The sequence below is a fragment of the Tamandua tetradactyla genome, chromosome 17 (assembly GCF_023851605.1).
Source record: "Tamandua tetradactyla isolate mTamTet1 chromosome 17, mTamTet1.pri, whole genome shotgun sequence".
Classification (NCBI taxonomy): domain Eukaryota; kingdom Metazoa; phylum Chordata; class Mammalia; order Pilosa; family Myrmecophagidae; genus Tamandua; species Tamandua tetradactyla.
In genome coordinates, this window is record NC_135343.1 from 33,969,166 (window position 1) to 33,994,166 (window position 25,001).

General features: G+C 36.9%; 1 protein-coding gene across 7 annotated transcripts in view; it reads right to left on the minus strand.

Annotated features, from left to right (window-relative positions):
- USP34 (ubiquitin specific peptidase 34) overlaps positions 1 to 25,001 on the minus strand; it is a 318,270-nt gene that overhangs the window by 195,876 nt on the left and 97,393 nt on the right. For all 7 annotated transcript variants that reach the window (XM_077134328.1, XM_077134324.1, XM_077134325.1 and 4 more), the window contains 2 exons: positions 22,203 to 22,395; positions 20,814 to 20,875 (listed from right to left, as the gene is read on the minus strand). In XM_077134328.1, coding sequence (XP_076990443.1) covers positions 20,814 to 20,875; positions 22,203 to 22,395 — 255 coding nt within the window. The remainder of the gene's footprint in view (positions 1 to 20,813; positions 20,876 to 22,202; positions 22,396 to 25,001) is intronic.

Here is a 25,001-nt window from a genome sequence, read left to right on the forward strand (position 1 = left end):
ATAGTTTATTATCATAAATAAACTGGATTTAACAGACATTTACGGAACATTGCATCACACAACTGCAGGATAAACATTTTTTCTCAAGTGCTCAAGGATCATTCTCAAGGACAGACCATATGCTCGGTCACAAAGCAAGTCTCAAGAAATTGAAAAAGACAGAAATGATACAAAGCACTTTTCCTGATTATAATGGAATGAAATTGGAAATCAAAAACAGGTAGAGGGCAAGAAAATTCACAAATATATGGGAGGCGAAACAACACACTCCTAAACAACCAACACGTCAAGGAAGAAATTACAAGGGAAACCAGTAAATATCTCAAGGCAAATAAAAATGAACCACAACATATCAAAATTTATGGGATGCAGCAAAAGTGGTGCTGAGAGAGAAATTTACTGCCTTGAATGCTTATATTAAAAAAGAAGAGCAAAATTTAAGGATTAACTTTTTACTTGGAACTACTAGAGAAAGAATTGCAAACTAACCCCAAAGCAAACAAAAAGAAAGACATTACAAAGATTAGAGCAGAAACAAATGAAACTAAGAATACAAAGACAATCGAGAAAATCAATAAAATCAGAAGTTGGTTTTTTGCGAAAATCAATAAAATCAAAGGATCCAAAGCTAAGCTAAGAAAAATAAAAAAGAGAGAGGATGCAAATAAATAAAATCAGAAATGGAAGAGGGCATATAACTACTGACCATGTAAAAGTAAAGACGATAATGAGAGCATACTATGAGCAACTACATGCTAATAAACTAGACAAAACAGATGAAATGGACAACTTCCTACAAAGGTATAAATAACCAATATTTACTCGAGAAGAAATGGATGACCTCAATAAACCAATCACAAGTAAAGAGACTCAATCAGCCATCAAGAAGCTCCCCAAAAATGAAAGTCCAGGACCAGATAGCTTCACATGTCAATTCTATCAAGTATTCAAGAAAGAATTAATACCAACCCAACTTTGACAAAACTCAATACCATTTCTTGATGAAAACATTTCAAAGGTAAGGAATAGATAGAAGAGACCATCCTCAACATATAAAGCGAATATATGAAAAACCTACAGCTAACATCATCCTCAAAGAGGAAAGACTGAAAGCTTTCCCTTTAAGATCAGGAACAAGACAAGGATGCCCACTTTCACCACTGTTATTCAACATTGTGCTGGACATTCTACACAGAGCAGTAAGACAAGAAAAAGAAAAGTCATCCAAATTGGAAAGGAGGAAATAAATTCCCACTGTTGCTGAAGATATGATATTATATATCAAAAATCCTGAAAAATCTACAGCAAAGCTATTAGAGCTAATAAGTAAGCACAGCAAAGTGGAAGGGTATAAGATCAACGCCCCAAAATCAGAAATGTTTCTATGCACTAGTAATGAGCAATCTGAGAAAGAAATCAAGACAAAAAATCCATTTAAAATAGCTACCTAATGAATCAAATATTTAGGAATAAATTTTTAACTAAGGACACAAAAGACCTATACACACAAAACTACGAGAAAATGCTTAGGGAAAAAAAAAAAAAACATGGAAGACCTAAATAAATGGAAGGGCATCCATGTGCATGGACTGGAAGGAAGACCAAATATAGTTAAGATGTCAATTCTACCCAAACTGATCTATAGATTCAATACAATACCAATTAAAACTCTAACAACTTACTTTGCAGAAATATAAAAACCAATAACCAAATTTATTTGGAAGGGCAGGGTGCCCTGAACAGCTGAAAATATCTTGAGAAAGAAAAATGAACTGGAAGGTCTCACACTACTTGACTTTAAAGTATATTACAAAATTACAGAGGTCAAAATAGCATGGAAGTGACATAAAGACACATATACTGACCAATGGAAAAAAATGAGTGCTCAGAAATAGACCCTCTTATCCATATATAATCGATCTTTTATAAGGCGGTCAAGCCTATCCACCTGGGACAAAGTATACTCTTCAATAAATGGTGTTTGGAGAACTGGATTTTCACAAGCAAAAGAATGAAACGGGAACCATATCTCACATCCTATACCAAAATTAGCTCAAAATGGATCAAAGACCTAAATATTACAGTTAAGGCCATAAAAGTTTTAGAAGAAAATATAGGGAAAAATCTTACAAACCTTGTAACAGCAGGTGGTTTCCTAAGCCTTACAACCAAAACAACCAAAGAAAACACAGATAAATAGGATCTCCTCAAAATTAAACACTTTTTATATGGATTATAAATAAATAATAAGGGATAAGGGTAAATAAACTAAAGAGGGTAGATTGAAATACTATACAAATAATATACAAACTTGGGGAACTGAAGTCAAGAGCATGGGTTATCAGGTTGGGGCATATTGTAAAGGGTCCTAGATTGTAAGATCTTACAACAGTCACATATATTCAGGAGTTGTAACTATTATTTCTAAATTTTGAGATACTTAAGTATTTGTATATAGTCTGGCTGTTCCCTGAAACTTTGGGTATTTATGTGACACCTGAGACTCTGAGTTAGAGCACTGAAGTTATGAAAATCAGCATTATCCCCATACAGGAACTGTTTAAAAGTTGAAAAAGGGATCAGACATCTACTACAGATATAAGTGAGGCTGATCTGGATAGCACTAAGGTAAATCAGAATACAGGGTAAAGGATGATAATGTCTGTATTTTAAAACTTCAACTTCTATGTGAGACCAAAGGGAGAGATGTTTATTTGGTGCAAAATTAATATTTTGAATAGTGATTAGCTAATTTAACTTGCATGGTCAGTTTATTTGAACATCATAATTACATGGAATCATGAATAGAGTTTGAGACCTTGTAGGTTTGTACAATACTGTGTTACCCCAATACATCCCAGAGTAATTTGGGGAGAGAATAAAAAAGCTATTTGCAAAGTTCCCTTGGGGAGACGAGGAAAAAGGAGGAAATATTCAACTTCCCCATCTGGTATAATTTCTTGATATTCTTGCAAGTAGTGGGGACAACCTATTCAATAGACTGAACCCTCAATCTTGTTCACCCCTTAAAACTTATTTCTACAAAGAAGCAGCTAAGCCTACTTATAATTATGCCTAAGTGTCAACCCAGAGAACCTCTTTTGTGGCTCAGTTTGTTGCTCTCAAAGCCAATTCAGAAGGTGAACTCACTGTCCTCTCTCCTACGTGGGACATGACACCCAGGGGTGTAAATCTCCCTGGCAATGTGGGACAGGACTCCTGGGAAGAGCTGGCACCTGGCATCATGCGACTGCGAAAGTCTTTCTGACCAAAAAGGGGGGAAGAGAAAAATGAAACAGAATAAAGTTTCAATGGCTAAGAGATTTCAAACAGAGTAAACAGTTTATCTTGGAGGTTATTCTTATGAATTATATAAATATTCCTTTTCAGTCTATGGGGTATTGGAGTGGCTAGAGGGAAGTAACTGAAACCACTGGACTGTGTTCTAGCAGCCTCTGATTCTTAAAGATGAATGTATAATGATAAAGCTTTTACAATGTGATCGTGTCATTGTGAACCTTGTGTCGGATGCTTCTTTTATTCAGGGTATGGAAAGATGAGTGAAGAATAAGAATAATAAATAAATAAATAAGAGGGTATAAGGGTAAAAAATTGGGTATTCTGAAATACTAGCAGTCAATGAGAGGGAGGGGTAAGGGTCATGGGATGGATGAGTTTTTTTCTTTTTATTTCTTTTTCTGGAGTGATGCAAAGTCCTAAAAATGATCATGGTGATGAATATATACAACTGTGTGATGATACTGTGAACCACTGATTGTGCTCCATATATTTACTCTATGTGTGTGAAGATTTCTTTTCATTTTTTGGCATGGGCACGCTCCAGGAACCAAACTGGGGTCTCCAGCAAGAGACCGGCAGAAATTGAATGGAGCAATCCAGTGTTCAAGGCAGTCATAAAAGGTATTGGTTAGCTCCCACATATCTCTGGGGATCTTGGAGACTGTGCATACTCATAATTCAGAGTGAGTACACCATTTATTTCAAATGGCCAGTTTTCAGCAAAAACAACGAGACTCAAAACAAACAAAAAAAACTAGCCTCAGTGCATATGGTCTGAAGGGACCAAGCTATCAATTATAAAAGATATTATCAAAGAATTAAAAGATACTATCAAGATATTATCAAAGAAATTTTTAAAATCTACTTGATATTCAGAGAAGATTAAAGTAAACTATGTCTAGGGATTAAAGGAAGCAAAAAATAAACACAGACTAAACAAAGATTATAAGAAGCAAATACAAAACTGAATCACAGTATCAAAATTCAATTTAAAAACAGAAACAGGACAGGTCCAAGATGGCAGATAAGTGAGGTGTGGGATTTAGTTTGTCCTCCAGAGCAGCTAGTAAATAGTCAGGAACAGTACAGAACAACAGCTGGGGCCACATCAGTGATCGGATAATCAGCGTACATCAGCCTGCACAAGCTAGCCCAGCTGCGATCCCCACCAGAACCATGAGTTCCCCAAGCCACACAGGCTGGCGCCACTTCCCCACAGACTGCTTCCCAGAGAGGAAAGGAAAGAGACCTTATCAACAGCAAGGGGCTGAGCTCAACCAAACTCCAACTGTGGAATGATTAAACAAATCCTTGCTACTAAAAATAGGCCCCCTGCTCAGCTGAACCCAGAGTAAAAGCTGAGATTCCTGGGTTTTGCTCTGGCACAGAGAGGGCAGTGTTGACAGAAAAAGAAAAAAAAAAAAAGGTTTTTTTTTTTTTTTATCAGATAGCACAAAACACTAGGAAGGGTTTGGGCCCTGAAGGAAAGGAGGGGGCACACAGGACCTGAAGATACAAACAGCAACGTACCAACTCTTGACTGGCAAACCTGAAGAACAAGAGTCCTGATCTGAAAAAGATTTTTTTTTCTTTTCTTTTTTTGTGGCTGTATTTCTACAGCTTGACTGCTCCTTGGATACAACTGCATGGCTTCTGAGTTTCCAACTGCCCTAGGCAATGGCAGATTTAAACTTGTCTGAGACAAAGTGGCTGGTCAGGTGGAAGGAAGCAATTTCCTGGAGGTGTGCCTTTCCCAGGAGATGGGTGGGGCCCAGCTCAGGTGGAATCCCTCCCTCAAGGAATTCAGACACCAGGGTGTGGAAAACTGAAGGGATTAAAGCCAGAGTACAAACTCTCCTCTGTCTAAACCATGGCCCCAGCAAGGAGAGTGGTCTACTGAAGTTAAAGGTACTGCATCACTTTATGCTGGTGGGACCAATAGGCAGACAAAGCCAAATACTGAGGAGGATAATGAAAACATAATGTCTAGAGGCTTCCTAGGAAAGTCCTTCAACCTGCTGGGTCTCACCTTCAGGAAAAACTGATGCAGGTGACTCTTTCCTCCTGAGAGGAGGCCAGTTTGGTTTGGGAAAATCTGACTGGGGTCTATAATACCTAAGAAGACCTACCTAAGGGGGGAAAAAAAAAGACACCAAACAGGTAAGGCAAGAAACAAGAAAACAAGAATGGAAAAATTCTGATCTGTTAAACAAAACCTAAGCTAGAGGTCTAGAATAAACTGAACTGAATGTTAAAAAACACACAGACAACAAAGTCATCCTGCAAGAAAATTCTACGTAAAAAAAGTAAAAACAATCTCAAGAAGAAGTTAATTAAGGAAATTAAATGTCTGGACACCAACAAAAAAATAATCAATCATACCAGGAAAAATTGAAGATATGGCCCAGTCAAATGAACAAATCAAAAATTCAAATGAGATACAGCAGTTGAAACAATTAATTCAGGATGTTCAAATAGACAGGGAAAATCTCATCAAAAATCAAATCAATGAATTGAGGGAGGATACAAAGAAGGCAAGGGATGAACAAAAAGAAGAAAACGAAAATCTGAAGAAAAAAATCATGGAACTTATGGGAATGAAAGGCAGTAGAAGAGATGAAAAAAACAATGGAAACCTACAATGTTAGATTTCAAGAGGCAGAAGATAGGATTAGTGAACTGGAGGACAGGACATCTGAAATCCAACAAGCAAAGGAAAATATAGGGAGGGCGGACCACAGTCACTCAGCAGGCAGAGAGACCCAGGTTCAATTTCTGGTGCCTGACCATGCAACAACAACAACAAAAAAGATGAGGAAATCAAAATATTTTCAGGCAAAACAATCACCGAGAGAATTTGTGACCAAGAGACTGGCTTTGCAAGATATACTAAAGGGAGCATACACTACAGGATGCACTAGAGACAGGTATGAAAAGACAGCAGAGAGAGGTGTGGAGAACAGTTTAGAAATGAAGACTATCAGTAAAGATAAAAAGAAGAAAAATGAGATATGACACAAAAAATCCAAAAGCCAAAATGGTAGAAGAAAGTACTGCCCTTACAGCACTAACACTAAATGTTACTGGATTAAATTCCCCAGTCAAAAGACACAGACGGCAAGCCACAGTGGCTCGGCAGGCAGAATTTTCGCCTGCCATGCCGGAGACCTGGGTTTGATTCCCACTGCCTGCCCATGTTTTAAAAAAAAAAAAAAAGAAGACACAGATTGGCAGAATAGATTAAAAAACAGGATCCCGCTACCCTATATGCTGTCTACACAAGACGCATTTTAGACACAAGGATAACCTTAAGTTGAAAGTGACAGGTTGGGAAAAAATATTTCATGCTAACACAATCAGAAAAGAACAGGAGTAGTTATACTAATACCCAACAAATTAGACTTCAAATGTGAAAGAATTAAAAGAGACAAAGAAGGACACTAGGTATTAATAAAGGAACAATTCAACAAGAAGACATAACAATCATAAATATTCATGCACCAAGCAAGAGTGCACCAAAATACATGAAGGAAACACTGAAAAGAGAAACAGACACATCTAGCGTAATAGTTGGAGATTTTATTTCCCTGCTCTCACCAATAGATAGAACATCTAGATAGAAGATCCATAAAGAAACAGAGAATCTGAATAACACAATAAACGAACTACACTTAGCAGACATTTATACAACACTACATCCCACAACAGCAGGATACACCTTTTTCTCAAATGCTCATGGATCATCGTTAAGGATAGACTATATGCTGGGTCACAAGGCAAGTCTCAATAAATTTAAAAAGACTGAAATCATACAAAACACTTTCTCAGACCATAAAGGAATGAAGTTGGAAATCAGTTAACAAGCAGAGGGCGAGAAAATGCACAAACATATGGAGGCTCAACAACATACTCTTAAATAACCAGTGGATCAAGGAAGAAATTACGAGAAAAATTAGTAAATACCTTGAGGCAAATGAAAATGAAAACACGACATATCAAAATTTATGGGGGATGCAGCAAGGGCAGTGCTAAGAGGGAAATGTGTTGTCCTAAAATGCCTACATCAAAAAAGAAGAAACGGCAAAAATCAAGGAATTAACTGTTCACTTGGGAGAACTAGAGAAAGAACAACAAATGAACCCCAAAGCAAGCAAAAGGAAAGAAATAATGAAGATCAGAGCAGAAATGAATGAAACTGAGAATATAAAAACAATTGAGAAAAGCAACAAAACCAGAAGCTGGTTCTATGAGAAAATCAGTAAGACTGATGGACTCTTAGCAAGGTTGAAAAAAAAAGAAGAGAGTCCTTCTGCAGAGCTTTCCTTCTGAATTCCTTCCCTGTTGACTGTGCTGGAATCCATTCCACTGAGTCTGACATTGAGGAGTCTCAGCCCCATCTTAGAGATTCAGCCAGAGGGAGAGGAAGGGGTGCATCCTCCAGTAAACACACAAATCCACCTTCTCCACCCCATGATGACTCCAATTGTGCAAGAAATGTCTTGTAGTTCAGTTCCCGAGAGTGTGGTGCTGCTTCCACACTGAAGATGGAGCTTTGTGCCCACAGGACCCACCAGGGAGACAGCTCAACTGTTGGATATCTTGGCCATTTTTCCTGCTAATCTTGTTGTGAATGAAAACCCAAAGGAAGAAAGTTGTCAGCTGAGCTACTGACAATGCAGCCACTGGAATTAGGAACTTGGAAGATATAAGTACAGACTTCACCCAAGAAGAGTGGTTCCTCCTAGACACATACAAGAGAAAGCTGTTAAGAGATGTGATGCTGGAGAATATCAGTCACCTGGTTTCTGTGGTAATTTATCATGAAAGTAAAATGGCTTCCTACATGATGGGAGAATTTTTTGGAAACCACATACCCAGTCATGGATTAATATCCAGAATATATTTTAAAAAATCCTTCAGCTTACAAGAAGAGGATAAACAGCCCAATTAAAAAGGGACAAAAGATTTTGAAAAACATCTCTATAAAGGAAATACAGTAATGGCCAGAAAACACATGATAAGATGCTCAACATCAATTGCTCTCAACGATATCCAGTCATCAAATCAGACATACTTTCCCACTGGGAGCAAGGAATTGGATTTTTCCAATACCAGAATTCAGGCAAGAAAAGTGGTCTTAAAATTTTAAAAATGCTATCTGTGCAACATACTGCAGGAACAACACACTGACCATCATATCACTGAGGCAGAGTTTCCATATTAAAAAGAATAGCATTATATATAGTGAATTCCCAGAAGATTTGACTTGCACATCCACAATCAAGAGGTGTTAACACTCAGTGGAAATGAATCATATTAAACAATTTCATTGGAAAAGCCTTCAGTGACCAGTCATCAGTTAGTAAACAAAAGCAAATATGCATCAGAAATAAATCATCTGAATGTCAGCAAAACAGTAATTCTTTTACTCAAAAATCTGGCCTTACACATTACAATGAATCTGACACTGGAGAAAAACCATATGAATGCCCCGTATGTAAGAAAGCCTTCACTCTGTATTCGTCCAAAAGACAACATGAGAGAACCCACACTGGACAGAAGAGATATGAATGCCATGTACATGGAAAAGCCTTCATCTATTATCTTATGTTTAGAGAACATGAGAGAAGTCACAATGAAGAGAAACCATATGAATACCACCTATGTGGGAAAGCTTTCTCCCGGTGTTCTAACCTGAGACAATTAAGAGAAATCCCACAATGGAGAGAAACCATATGAATGCCATCAATCTGGGAAAACCTTCACTTATTTTTGTCGACTGAGAGTATGTGAGAGAATTCACACTGCAGGGAAACCGTATGAATGCCATCCTTATGGGAAAGCGTTCTCTCGCTATGGTTATTTTACACAACATATGAGAACTCAAACTGGAGAGAAGCCATATGAATGTCATTGATGTGGGAAAAGCCTTCACTGATAGTTCTTCCCTGAGTCAACATAAGAGAACTCACACTGGAGAGAAACCACATGCTATCTTTGTAGCAAAGCCTTTCGTTGATGTTCTAACCTGAGACAATATGAAAGAATTCACAGTGAATAGTGACCCTATGAATATCATCTTTGGTTAAAGCCTTCACTTAGCATTTTACCTTTAAAAAGCACAAGAAAATTTATTCTTCAGTGATACCGTAATATCCTCTATGTGGGGAAACCTTAGCTTATTTATGTAACCTTAGACAACATGACAGAACCAAAACTGGAGAGTAACCCTCTGAATGCCATATTTGTGAAAGGCTGCAGTTACCATTTTGAATTTAGATGTCAGGAGATAATGCATAATAAAAATATTTTGTATTTGGAAGAGATTTCAGCCCTTGAGTGAACCTTTAAAATTGCGAGAAAACTCAGATACTGGAAAAAATCATTGTAATCAATCTGGTAGATTTAGTCATCCTGAAAATTGTGTCAATCTAAGCCAATTTACATTGGAACACATCAACGTAAATGTCACATTTGCATACAGGCCTTTAGTAGATGGTCATACAATATGAAGGAAATCACAGCATATATGTAACTGATGTGGAAGTTTTTACATTGACTGTCCCACTTGATACACAGAAAAATGTTTACTAGAAGATGAAGCCCCTTGAAATAGTGCAGATAATATAAGCTGGAGATGTTATTAATGAAATGTCACATACAATCATTCATAAAACAACACTTGCAGGGAAAGTATAAATTCACACAGTATAAAAATTATTCATTTCATGAATGATAGCATGTCTTCAGAGATCACTCATTCCTTAGCGTTCATATATTTATGCTGAGGAAAGAGCAATCCTAAAGTCAATTTAGATAAACGTTGAGCTTAATTTCACCTCCTAGTATTCATCGTATTGAATAAATTCATAGTATTAAATGAAATCTTTTACTGGAGACCTTTCATAGTCAATTCAGTAAAGAGAAAAGAATTTTTAACAAAGTTTAACTGTTAAAACTATGTGACATAACAATAAAGAATTGTGAAGTGTCACTGGCACTAAACTGAACAATGAGTTTTGGAAAAAGTAAAATGAAGTAAAATTAATTCCCTAAATCACCATTTCCACATTTGTAAGGAATATGTATTGTTGCTGAAAATCTGCTATGCTGGGCTAATTCTGGTTTTGCTTTCATGCAGTTCTAAACAAAAATAAATGAATCAATCATAAAAAACTTGGCATGTTAACTCAAAGTTATAATTTTTAATTATTATCTTTACATATATTTTCATTCCTATGATGCAAATAAACTTTAATGACTAAAAACCATTTAGATGTAGAACAAAAAAAAGAAAAAAAGAAGAGGATGCAAATATATAAAACCAGAAATGAAAGAGGAGACATAACCACTGACCCTGCAGAAACAGAGGTAAAGAAAGGATACCATGAACAACCTTATGCCAATAAACTAGACAACATAGATGAAATGGACAACTTCCTAGGAAGACATGAACTACGAACACTGACTTGAGAAGAAATAGATGACCTCAACAAACCAATCACAAGTAAAGAAACTGAACTAGTCATTAAGAAGCTCCCCAAAAAGAAAAGTGCAGGACCAGATGGCTTCACATGTGAATTCTAGCAAACATTCAAGAAAGAATTAGTATCAATCCTGCTCAAACTCTTCAGAACAACTGAAGAGGAGGGAAGTCTACCTAACATTCTATGAAGCCAACATCACCCTCATACCAAAGCCACACAAAGATACTACAAGAAAAGAAAATTACAAACCAATTTCTCTAATGAATCGAGATGCAAAACTCCTCAACAAAATTCTTCAAATAGAAACCAGCCCATTAGGACGTTAATTCTATCTAAACTGATTTCTAGATTCAATGCAATACCAATTAAAATCACAAAAACTTACTTTTCAGAAACCTAAAAACCAATGACCAAATTTATTTATTCAGGCAGGGTGCCCTGAATAGCTAAAAATATCCTGAGAAGGAAAAATGAAGTTGGAGGTCACACTATCTGGCTTTAAGGCTTATTACCCTACCATCTACGGACAATTGATTTTTGATAAGGCAGTCAAGCCATCTCACCTGGGATAGAACAATTTCTTCAATAAATGGTGCTTAGATAAAAAGTGAGAGGCTGGGATTCGAATCAAGATGGCAGCTTAGCAATGTGCGCGTTTTAGTTTGTCCTCCAGAACAACTACTAAATAACCAGAAATAGTACCGAACAGCTCCTGGGTCCACATCAGTGACCGGACACACAGTGTACCCCAGTCTGGACCAGCTGCAAACACCCCCCAACAACCGTGAGTTCCCCAAGCCACGGTGGCTGATGCCCCTCCCCCACAGGCTGTTCCCAGAGGGGATAGGAAAGGAACTTTACCAGAAGGAAGGGATGAGCCCAACCAAACGCAAATGATGGAATTAATTTAAAAATTCTGACTACTAAAAATAGAACCCCAGCTCAGGGAACCTGGCCAAAGTGGAGGTCGCTCATTTTAGCTCCAGAGGCAAGGGGGCAGGGCTGACAGAAAAAGAACAAAAAAATGGAAACAGAGGTTTTTGTGACTGCATCTGTACAAAGACTTGACTGCCTTTGGATTCATTCAGTGGCAGGACTTCTCAGGCTGAAACTGCCCCAGGCATAGGCAGAAACAAGCTCATTTGAGGGCCTGTCTGGAGCCTGTACCTTCCCTGTGGGAAGGGAGAAGCCCAACTCAGGTGGAATCCCTCCCTCAAGGAATTCAGACACCATGGCTTGGTAATTTGAAGCTATTAAAACAAGACTACAAACTCTCCTCTGTCTACACCATGCCCCCAGCCAAAGTTAAAGGTACCGCATCATCTTATGCTGGTGGGACCTGCAAGCAGACAAGCATCAAATAACGGGCTGGATAAGAAAAACAGAGTTCACAGACTTCACAGCAAAGTCTTTCAACCTGATGGGTCTCACCCTCAGGGAAAACCAACGCAGGTGAATCTCTGTCCTGATAGGAGGCCAGTTTGGCCTCGGAAAATCAGGCTGGGGTCTATAACACCTAAGCAGACCCTCCTAAGGGTGGGGGGAAAAGGCACCACACAAGCAGGGCAAGAAACAAGAACACAGGAAATGAAAAATTCTCCTCTATTAAACAAAACCTAAGCTAGAGGTCCAAAATAAGTTGAACTGAATGTCAAAGAACAGACAGACAACAAATTCATCCCGCAAGAAAACCCTAGGTAAAAGAAGTGAAAGCGATCTCCAGAATAAACTAATTAAGGTAATTAAATGCCTAGATGCCAGTAAAAAATAACAAATCACACTAGGAAAATTGAAGATATGGCCCAGTCTAAGGAACAAAGCGACAATTCAAATGAGATACAGGAGCTGAAACAATTCAGAATATACGAACAGACATGGAAAACCTCATTAAAAACCAAATCAATGAATTGAGGGAGGATATAAAAAAGGCAAGGAATGAACAAAAAGAAGAACTGGAAAGTCTGAAAAAAACAAATCACAGAACTTATGGGAATGAAAGGCACAGTAGATGAGATGAAAAAAACAATGGAAACCTACAATGGTACATTTTAAGAGGCAAAAGATAGGATTAGTGCCTGGAGGACAGAACATCTGAAATCCGACAAGAAAAAGAAAATATAGGGGAAAAAAATGGAAAAATATCAGCAGGGACTCAGGGAATTGAAGGACAATATGAAGTGCACGAATATATATATTGTGAGTGCCCCAGAAGAAGAGAAGGGAAAAAGACAAGAAAACTTAATGAAGGAAATTAATTATCCCTGAAAATTCCCCAACTCTTACGAAAGACTTAAAATTACAGATCCAAGAAGTGCCATGTACCCCAAAGAGAATAGATCCAGGTAGACGTACTTCAAGACATTTACTAATCAGAATGTCAGAGGTCAAAGAGAAAGAGAGAATCTTGAAAGCAGCAAGAGAAAAGCAATCCATCACATGCAAGGGAAGCCCAATAAGACTATGCGTAGAATTCTCAACAGAAACCATGGAGGAGGGAATACAGTGGGATGATATATTTTAATTATTAAAAGAAAAAAACTGCCAACCAAGAATTCTACATCCAGCAAAATTGTCCTTCAAAAATGAGGGAGAAATTAAAACATTTTCAGACAAAAAATCACTGAGAGAATTTGTGACCAAGAGAACAGCTCTGCAAGAACCAGTAAAGGGAGCAATAGAGACAGATGAAAAGACAGAACAGAGAGATGTGGAGAAGACAGTAGAAAGCAAGACTATGAGTAAAGGTAAAAAGAAGGAAAATTAGATATGACAGATAAAATTCAAAAGGCAAAATGGAAGAAGAAAGTACTACCTGGAGAGTAATAACACTAAATGGTAATGTATTAAACTCCCCAGTCAAAAGACATAGACTGGCAGAATGAATTAAAAAACAGGACCCATCTATATGCTGTCTCTACTCAAAGGACATGAGAGCAAGGACACAAACGGACATTTGCACACCAATGTTTACAGCAGCATTATTTACAATTGCAAAGAGATGGAAACAGTCAAAATGTACATCAACAGATGAGTGGTTAAACAAGCTGTGGTATATACATGTGAGGGAATATTATGTAGCTGTAAGACAGAATAAAGTTATGAAGTATGTAACAACATGGACAGACTGTGAGGACATTATGCTGAATGAGATTAGCCAAAAACAAAAGGACAAATACTATATGGTCTCACTGATATGAACTGACATTAGTGAATAAACTTGGAGTATTTCATTGATAACAGAGGCCATCAGGACATAGAAACAGGGTAAGATATTGGGTAACTGGAGCTGAAGGGATACAGACTGTGCAACAGGACTGAATGTAAAAACTCAGAAATGGACAGCACAATACTACCTAACTGTAATACGATTATGTTAAAACACTGAATGAAGCTGAATCTGAGAATGATAGAGAGAGGAGGGCTGGGGGCATAAATGAAATCAGAAAGAAAGATAGACAATAAAGATTGAGATGGTATAATCTAGGAATGCCTACAGTGTATAAAGATAGTGACTAAACGTACGAATTTAAAAAATGTTTTTGCATGAGGAAGAACAAAGGAATGTCATTATTGTAGGGTGCTGAAAACAGATGGTAATTAATATTTTAGAATTTCAACTTATGTGAGACTAAATCAAAAATTGTTTATTTGGTACAAAATTTATATTGAGACTAGTGCGTTTCCTAATATAATTATTGTAGATAGCTTGGTTGAACACCATAAGTACATGCACCCTTGGGTAGGACATACGATTTTGTTGGTTTGTCCAGAGTGATGTCCCGATGAATCCCAGAATGATTCAATGAGTGAGTGGAAATGTATTTGCAAAGTCCCCTTTGGGAAATGGTGAGGATGGTGAGAAATTCATCTTCCCCAAGTTGAATTCTTGATATTCTCACAAGCAGTGTGGACAGTCAAAGCTATAGGCTGAGCCCCCAGTATTGGGGTTTGTTCATATGAAACTTAACCCCACAGGGGATAGGTCAAGCCTACTTAAAATTAAGCCTAAAAGTCACCCCCAAGAGAACCTCCTTTGTTGCTCAGATGTGGCCTCTCTCTCCAGTCAACACAAGAAGCAAACTCACCATCCTTTCCCTGTCTACGCTGGACATGACTCCCAGGAGTGTGGACCTTCCTGGCAATGTGGGACAGAAATCCTAGAATGAGCTGAGACTCAGCATTAAGGGACTGAGAAAAACCCTAGAATGAGCTGAGACCCAGCATCAAGGGATTGAGAAAATCTTCTTGACCAAAAGGGAGAAGAGTGAAATGAGACAAAGTGTCAATGGCTGAGAGATTACAGAGTCGAGAGGTTATCCTGGAGGTCATTCTTACACATTAAGTAGGTATCACCTTGTTATCCAAGATGTAATGGAGAGGCTGGAGGGAACTGCCTGAAAATGTAGAGCTGTGTTCCAGTAGCCATGTTTCTTGATGATGATTCTATAATGATACAGCTTTCACAATGTGACTGTGTGATTGTGAAAACCTTGTGTCTGATGCTCCTTTTATCTACCTTGTGAACAGACAAGTAGAACATACGGAATAAAAATAAATAATAGGGAAAACAAATGTTAAAATAAATTTAGTTTGAAATGCTAGTGATCAATGAAAGGGAGGGGTAAGGGTATGGTACGTATAATTTTTTTTTCGGTTTTCATTTTATTGTTCTGTGTCTTTTTATTTCTTTTTCTGAATTGATGCAAATGTTCTAAGAAATGATCATGATAATGAATATGCAACTATGTCATGATATTGTAAATTACTGATTACATATGTAGAACAGAATGATCATATATTAGGAATATTTGTGTTTCTTGTAATTTTTTTAATAAAATAAAATAAATGGTGCTTAGAGAACTGGATATCCACATACAAAAGAATGAAAGAGGATCCATATCTCACACCCTATACAAAAATTAACTGAAAATGGATCAAAGACCTAAACATCAGATCTAAGACCATAAATCTTTTACAAAGAAAATGTAGGGAAATATCTCATAAATCCTATAACAAGTGTTTTCCCAGATCTTACACCCAAAGCCACAAGCACGGAAGACAGAAACAGATAAATTAGAACTTCTCAAAATTAAACACTTTTGTGCATCAAAGAACTTTGTCAAGAAAGTAAAAAGACAGCCTACACAATGGGTGACAATATTTGGAAACTATGCATCAGATAAGGTTCTAGTATCCAGAATATACAAAGAGATTGTTCAACTCAACAACAAAAAGACAGACAACCCAATTACACAATGGGCAACAGATAACCCAATTACACAATGGGCAAAAGACAAGAACAGACACTTCTCAGAAGAGGAAATACAAATGGCTAAAAGGCACATGAAAAGACGCTCAACTTCACTGGCTATTAGGGAAATGCAAATCAAAACCACAATGAGATATCATCTCACACCCACCAGAATGGCCATTATCAATAAAACAGAAAATGACAAGTGCTGGAGAGGATGTGGAAAAAGAGGCACACTTAGCCACTGTGGGTGGGAATGTCAAATGATATAACCACTGTGGAAGGCAGTTTGGCGGTTCCTCAGGAAACTAAGCATAGAACTGCCATATGACCTGGCAATACCGTTGCTAAGTATCTATTCAGAGGACATGAGGGCAAGGACACAAATGGACATTTGCACACTGATGTATACAGTAGAATTATTTACAACTGCCAAGAGATGGAAACAGCCCAAATGTCCATCAACAGACGAGTGGCTAAACAAGCTGTAGTATATATCTATGATGGAATATTATGCAGCTGTAAGACAGAATAGCATGTTACAACATGGATGGACCTTGAGGACATTATGCTGAGTGCGATTAGCCAGATACAAAAAGACAAATACTGTATGGTCTCACTGACAGGAGCTAACATTAATAAAATTAACCTGGAGAATTTCAGTTAAGAACAGAGGCCATCAGGAGATAGAAATAGGGTAGATTTTGGGTAATTGGACTGAAGAGATACAGATTGTACAACAGGACTGATCGTAAAAATTTAGAAACGGATAGCATAATACTACCTAATTGCAGCACAATAATGTTAGTACACTCAGTGAACTGAATGTGAGAATGAGAGAGGGAGGAGGGCTGGGGGCACAAATGAAACCAGAAGGAAAGATAAGACAACTGATTCGAACAATGAATAAAAAAGTATTTGCAAAGTACCCTTGGGAGAACAGTAAGAAAGGATGAAAATTCAACTTTTCCGTTTGGCGAATTCCTGATATTCTCACAAGCAGTATGGACAACCAAATCAATAGGCTGAGCCCTCAATCTTGAGATTTGTTCATATGAAACCAATCCCTGCAAAGGACAGGCTAAATATATTTAAAATTAGGCCTAAGAGTCACTCCTAGAGAACCTCTTTTGTTGCTCAGTTGTGGCCTATCTCTTTCTCAGCCAATAGGGCAAGCAAACTCACTGCCCTCCCCCTCTCTGCATGGGACATGATTCCCAGGGGTATAAACCTCCCTGGCAATGTGGGATAGAAATCCTAGAATGAGCTGGGACTCAGTATCAAGGGATTAAGAAAACATTCTCTACCAAAAGGGGGAAGAGAGAAATGAGATAAAGTGTCAGTGGCTGAGAGATTTCAAACAGAGTCGAGAGGTTATCTGGAGGTTATTCTTCCACATCATATAGACATCCCCTTTTCAGTTTAAGGTATATTAGAGAGGCTAGAGGGAAGTGCTTGAAACTGTAGAGCTGTGTTGCAGTATCCATGTGTTCTCGTTTGCTAGCTGCCAGAATGCAACACACCAGAGATGGACTGGCTTTTAATAAAAGGGGATTTATTTTGTCAGCTCTTCAGAAGAAAGGCAGCTAACTTTCAACTGAGGTTCTTTCTTACATGGGAAGGCACAGGGTGACCCCTGTTGGCCTTCTCTCCGGGCATCTGGGTTCCAACAACTTTCCCCAGGGTGATTTCTTTCTGCACCTCCAAAGGCCTGGGATGAGCTGCAAGCACTGAGATGAGGTATGCTGAGCTGTTTAGGCTGTACTACGTTGCACACTCTCATTTAAGCACCAGCCAAATAAGTCAAGTATCATTCATTGCAGTAGGTACGCCTCCTAGCCAACTGCAGATGTAATGAGCAACAGATGAGGTTCATGTACCATTGGCTCACGTCCACAGCAATAGAACTAGGTGCCTCCACCTGGCCAAGTTGACAACTGAATCTAACTACCACACCATGTTTCTCGAGGATGAATGTACAGCTTTTGCAATGAAACTTTCTGAGTGTGAAAACCTTGTGTGTGGTGCTCCTTTTATCTACACTATTGACAGATGAGTAAAAAAATATGGATTAAAAATAAATAAATAATGAGGGAACAAATGTTAAAAAAAATTGAGTAGACTGAAATACTAGTGAACATTGAAAGGGAGTGTAAGAGGTAAAGAAAAAAATAGGGGGAATAAAGGTCAAATTATACTGAGTAGATGGAAATACTAGTGGTCAATGGTATGTATAAGTTTTTTTCTTTTTTCTTTTTATCCGTTTTTCTGGGGTGATGCAAATGTTCTAAAAATGATCATGGTGATTAATATACTATTATGTGATGATATTGTGAGCCACTGATTGTACACTATGGCATGGAATGTTTGTATGTTTAGAATGATCACGTTTGCATGTTGTATTAGTTTGGTAATAAAACATAAATTTTTTAAAAATTGAAAATGGAAAAAAATAAATAATACCAACAAAGAAGAAAAAAAGGAAATGAAAACTCTGGAGTTGAAAAGCATGACTAAAATGAAAAATCTGCTGAGAGTCTTAGCAAATTTCAGAAGGTAGATTAATAAAAAAGGAATGACATTGTTTGTGGTAGTAGCAAACAAACAATTTAAAATTTCTCATTTTAATCACTTCAAAGTATACAATTCAGTTGCATTAATTCTATTTACAATATTGTTCTACCATTACTAGAATCCATATCTCAACTTTTTTCATCATCTCAAACAGAAATTCTGTACCCACGTAGCAATAACGCCCCCTTTGCCACACCTACAACCCTTCCCCAGCACCATGGCCACTGGTATTCTGTAATCTATCTGTCACTACAATGTTTGCTTACTATATATATTTCATATAAATGAGAACATACAGTCATACAAAAAAATTGTTTTAATTTTTAAAAAGGAATAATGTATTGATATATTTTACAACACATGAACCTCAAAAGCAGCAAACTAAGTGAAAGAAGCCAGATGAAAAAGAACACAGAATGCTATTATTCTACTTAAATGAGATATCCAGGGTAGGGTAACCTAGATAGATAAAGTAGATTAGTGAGGCTGTGAAAAAGATGGAAATTGATGAAAAAAGGTAAAAGGGATCTTTTTGAAATGAGAGCGATGTTCTAAAACTGGATTGTGATGAAAGCTGCACAACTCTGTAAGTTTACTAAAAATTATTGCACTGTACCTTGAAAACAGATAATTTTATGACATATAAATTATACCTTACCCACCAGTCCTCAAAACTCTTCCTCTATTCCCTGTTTACTCAGTGATATCTTTGGGATGTATATTCCTTATACTTTTTTTGAGTAAAATTCTTTCTTATTCTCTATCCCCTGTATCAGGAACCCAAAGACCTGTGTATATATGCATGGGGTTATTCCACTGACAACTCAGGGATATCCGAGTATTTGTACTTGGAATTACAGAATTCTCTTATGCAATCCTACAGGTGGGTATCAAAGGATCAAACAGAAATTCAGAGCTGTAGCTTTACACACATTAGACATAATATATGTAATGTCCTGATGGTAGGAAAAAACACTTTTAATATAATCCGGAACTTAGAAAGCTTTGACCAATTCTGGGCAATATATTTTAAGGGGAGCAGTGACAAAGAATGTTGCCAGGTGAATAACTGGTCTGATGAGGAATCTAAAACCCATACCATATGGAGAACTACTGGAGTAATGAGAACTCTTTAGCCTGGAGAAAAAAAAGAAGAAGAGTAAAGACAGTCTCTGATTTTCAAGTTCATAAAGGGTTAAGTTCAACTAAGATCAGTTCCAGACAGCAGAACCAAGATCAATGCACAAAAGTTACAGTAAAGCTCAAATATGACTCATTCCTATAATTATGAATTTTCTAACACTATAAACTTACCCAAGTCTGCTTGTATACAGAAGATATATTACCTGTGTTTGAGTTTTTAAAAACTGGATGGATGACTAAATTGAATATATTTCTTAGAACTTGAAAAGCCCTAAGAAATGAAAACTACTTCTTTTCATGTTTCATTAACTTGGTTTCTCCTCATAAAAATGTGCAAATGAGGTTTCTTTTCTTTTTCTGCATTAAATGTGCCTTTTGAAAATTATCATTTACACTAAATTCTCCTGTACAAATAGTATGCATTCTTAGGCCAGCCAAGTCCTGAAACCCAGAGAGGCCAGCTTCTCCAGAATATCAACTAGCTCTATCTCCCTATCCCATATCATCGACAGCCCTTTCCAACGTGAGAAAAGTTAGAGTGGGCATAGCCCAAATACCTCCAAAGATTGGGAAAAAGATCACAGGAGAAGGTGGAGTTATGACAGAGAAGACAGGATTTAATAAATGAGTATGATTACTGAAGCATTATGCTGATATTTCTTTTTAGTCTCTAGTGTCTTGGAGCAGCTAAAAGGAAAAACCTAAAATTATGGAATTTTAACCCATACCAAACGCCAAAATCTGTTTTACAACTAATTGCTGCAGTGTGCTTTAAAATTTATTGCTCTTTTAAATGCTATTTTTCACAATTAAAAAAAATTGTATGCATTCATATTTGGAGATAAATAGCAAAACTACCAAGTTTAAAAACTGCTTAAAAAAAAAACAGCAAAATGTTTCAACATATTGTTTTGAGAGCTTATTCATTAAACTCAGTAAAGTGAAGCTATGAGGCAAAGTATTTCTAGCCAATATTTCAAATCTAATAGTCACAATTTTATATACCATATAAACAGCTGCACATTTAAATGTTATGCATAAATTAAGGCTCTACTTACGTTTCTGTGTCTGAAACCAGTGACTCATTATTACACACATCATTGAAGGTGTGAAGTTGATTCTGTGATTTAAAAAAAGTTTTTTCCAAAATTATTCTTCGTAAGTGTAAAGAAATATGATAAAGTGATTGTTTGGTGCTTGTAAACTGTAATCAATAACCAGATCAAAAGTATAAAAAATATCAGCTATATATACACATACACACATAATTCCCAATTTAATATGACTATTTCCCTTATTATATTTAATCACTAAATAAATTAATTCCACAAATAACATATAAGCTTTACCACAATAATAAAAACATTAGAGAACACAAAATTGAATAAGGGAAAAAATACAAAATCCAATACATCATTAGAGACAAAGTTTCAAGAAAAGCTCCCTAGATAAACATATTTAAGACAATGTATCTGGGTAACTATGATCAAGTATTTTCTTTATTTATAAAGTCTAACATACAGGCAAAAATCCAGCAACTGCAGAAATACCAACACTTAAAAAAAAAAAAAAGAAAACAGAATCTTTTCTAAAAAGCTCAGAGCCCTCAGAATGTCAAACATTATTTAATCCAGAATAAGATGGTGAAAAATTAACCCAAAAAGATATATTTCAATGCCTCTGGAAAATACATTCTGATGGGCATGTACAAAAGTGAGGAATAACAGATAAATCTAAAATTTGGGGGATTAGTTCACCAGTACCATTTTACACATGCATCTCTGGCTAAAAGACATAATACAATTATAGCCAACCTAATCTGGATTAATTTGGCTCTTAGGTAACAAACTCAAATAACTACACTACTGCCAATCAAAAAGTGTAAAGGAGTAACGCTAACAGGCACTGAAGCAAACCAGTGAAATCCTGTCTCCTCTAATGGACAAAACTACTTAGCTATAGTAAATTACTGTTATGCTGGAATACAGACCCAAAGATATTAAGCCTTCCATTTTTTTTCAAGAGTAGAATTTTTTACTGTGAATTCTCCCCACTTAAAGTAATATTTAATACTGCACAATCCAAACAAAACATTTTGACAGTCAAATCTGCTCTACAGTCTAATAATCTGTACCCTCTGCTTGTGGAAAAATCAGTTAATTTTCTTACGGTAGCCTTCATTCTTCTCTGAAAACACTGCTTTGTAAATTAAAAAAAAATGAATAGCTAAAAAATATCTGAAGGAGGAAGACCATGAAAAATCAAACTTAAGATCTAACCTAGGCTCAGTTTCCTCATATTTATAATAGAGAGAGTAACAAATTATTTGTGAGAACCATACAGAGTAATGAATGTAAAATGCTTAACACAGGGCCTAGCTATGGTAAATCTTTCATAAATAGGTATGGCAAATAAAAACAAACAAAAATAAAACAAATACAGCTTACTGTTATCTGACTCAGTCCAGCCAACCTCATAGTCAAAGTAGGTGACATAAAGTACTTAAATGCAAGATCTAGGCTTTCTTTATCAAAACATAATGTAGTATCCAATGGTTCTTTCACTGTACTCCACATTAAATCAGCCATGTTGCGAGCTGCACTCTGGCGTAACTCCTGATCAGAGAGCTTGCACAAATACCTGAAATGATTCAAAAAACAAACAAGAAATAATAAGTCACAAAACATTCCTAAAGACCACTCACTAACTCTACGACATTCCTATGCTCCATACCTCCAAAATGTTTACTGCAGAACCTGGGATCCTTAAACCTAACATTCCCCATTTAAACTATTTCAAAGTGATGCTTAAATGATACAACCTGTGACGGTGTCCTTTTGCTGAGTCCAAATTGAGTCAAAAACTCCCAAACAGCCAAATCATTTAACATAGGATTACGTACCTCCAGTAAAGCTTTATTGTCACATATATAGTTCCAAAAATGTTGATATCTGACTTCATCCTGCTTTAATAAATTTCAGCTGAGTACATAAAAACAGTACATCTCCTCCTCACAGCCAAACTTCTCTAAAATGTATACATTTTAAACATGATCCCTTTTTCGTTTCCAAAAGCCACAAACCTCTGGTTCTTTTCTTATCTCTCAGGCCCCGCCTAATTTCTTCAACTGGTTCCTCCTCATCTACCCATCCTTTCAATATGAGAACTCCTCAGGTTGAAATGGATTCCAAAATGGACACAAATATCCCTTCCCAATATACAGAAGTCTTTACAATGTGACTCTGCTACTTCTCCCATCAAAAGAGAGAGTCTACTTCTCCACCCCCTTAAATTCTGGGCTTTGATATGTAACCTGCTTTGGTTAATGGCTCTTTTACAAATAGGACATAAGTAGTAGCCTGAAAAGTCTTTGAACACTATCATTTTAAGCCACTAAGTTTGAAGCGGTTGGTTTCTTACACAGCAAAAGCAAACTGATACAAGGCACTATCCTAGATTCTTCTATTTTCTTTCTATATTCTCTACCCAGGTTACCTCACTTCTTCCCATGGTTTTTAAAAGCTCTCTTTAAGCTGACAACTCCTAAAGCACTAATGTTCTGAAATATAGGCTCATCCTCCCATCGTGCCAGCACTACCCATCGGTATCTAAAAACTTTACCCTTTAAGTTCTCCCAGATCCTTTTTTTTTTTTTGTATTTTCAAACATTTTTTATTGTGAGATGTAACAAAATTTACAAAAAAGGAATAAATTTCAAAGTACATTTTAACAAGCAGTTATAAAACAGGTTTCAGAGTCAGCATAGGCTACAGTGCCACAATTACAGGTTTTTCATTCTAGCTGCTCCAAGACACTGAAGAATAAATCAGTACGATTCAGCAGTCAGACTCATTTGCTAAATCCTATCTTCTTTGTTGTAACTACTACTTCTCCTTAGATCCTTCTCCCAATCTTTAGGGGTGTTTGAACTATGCATGTTGGAAAGGGGTGTCAGTAATATGGGACAAAGGAATGGAACTAGTTGATGTTCTTGGAGAGGCTAGCCCCTCTGGGTTTGAGGACTTATCTGCCCAACGAACCCATCTGGAAGTTGTAGGTTTCTGAAAAGTAATCACAGTACATGGAACCTTTGTAGAATCTCAAACACCTAGAGCCCTAGGTGTTCTTTATGGTTAACAGGAATGGTTTTGGTTGTCTCCCAGTCTGTTACATCTTGGTTGATGGAGTACAAAAGAGAAATTGGCATGATGGTATGAGAGGAAGTGTCACCCAAGATGCTCCCTTTTCCTCCTATTCTATAATCACTAGTGTGGTCAACTTTATTTTCACTGATATTCGTTCAATTTTCAAGATCACAATAAACAAACCTAGCACAAGTAACTTCCGTTTCTTTCTAGGGCCAATTAAAATCTCCCAGCTTCTACTTCAGCCCCCCTGTAATTTATGATCCACTTAAAGGTGAAAGTGATCTTATAAAAAGTATCATGACTCATCCATTTAAAACCTTTCAATAGATTGTCATGGCTAAAATTAAATCTACCCTTACATGGCCACAATGTCCCAAATAATCTAACTCTGCTTATCACTCAAATGTCGCATCACAATTACACCTCTTGACACACTATGCTCCATCCCATCCACATCCGACTGCTTTTAATTCAACATGTCATACTGTTTCCAACTTCAGAATCTTTGCCCATATATTCCTTCTGTCTAGGATCATCTTAGGTCCTTCTGATCATCACTCGATTAGCTGACTGATGTCCTTCAAACATCACTTTTTAGAAAGGCCTCAGATGCTCTATTACATTACCTTGCACAGTTACCTATCATCTTCAGAGTGTTTTCCTGATAGTTTTCCCCAATAACTAGAACACTTCTGCGAAACAGCAGGCACTCAAATAAATTGTGAATGAATGAATGAAGATAAAAAAGTATAAAGAGCACATGTTTTCAAGAAAGATAATTCTTAGAACTCTAACATTCCACAATCTAAGAACTCTAATCAATACATTCCTTTCACTCTGTCTCCTTCTTAGGCTGAGACCTAGAAAATTCAAATGTCACCTCCTCCATTAGTGAGACCTTCCTTATCTTATTCAAAACTGTAACCCATGCTCAAGAACTCTCAATCCGCCCTCTGATGATCTTTTCTTCTGTAACACTTATCACTTTGATGTGCTATGTCATTAACTGATTCATTTTGTCTGGCTTCCTCTACTAGACTGTATAAGAGAGCAGAGTTTTTAATCCATTTTCTTCTCTCATATATTCCCAGGCCTAGA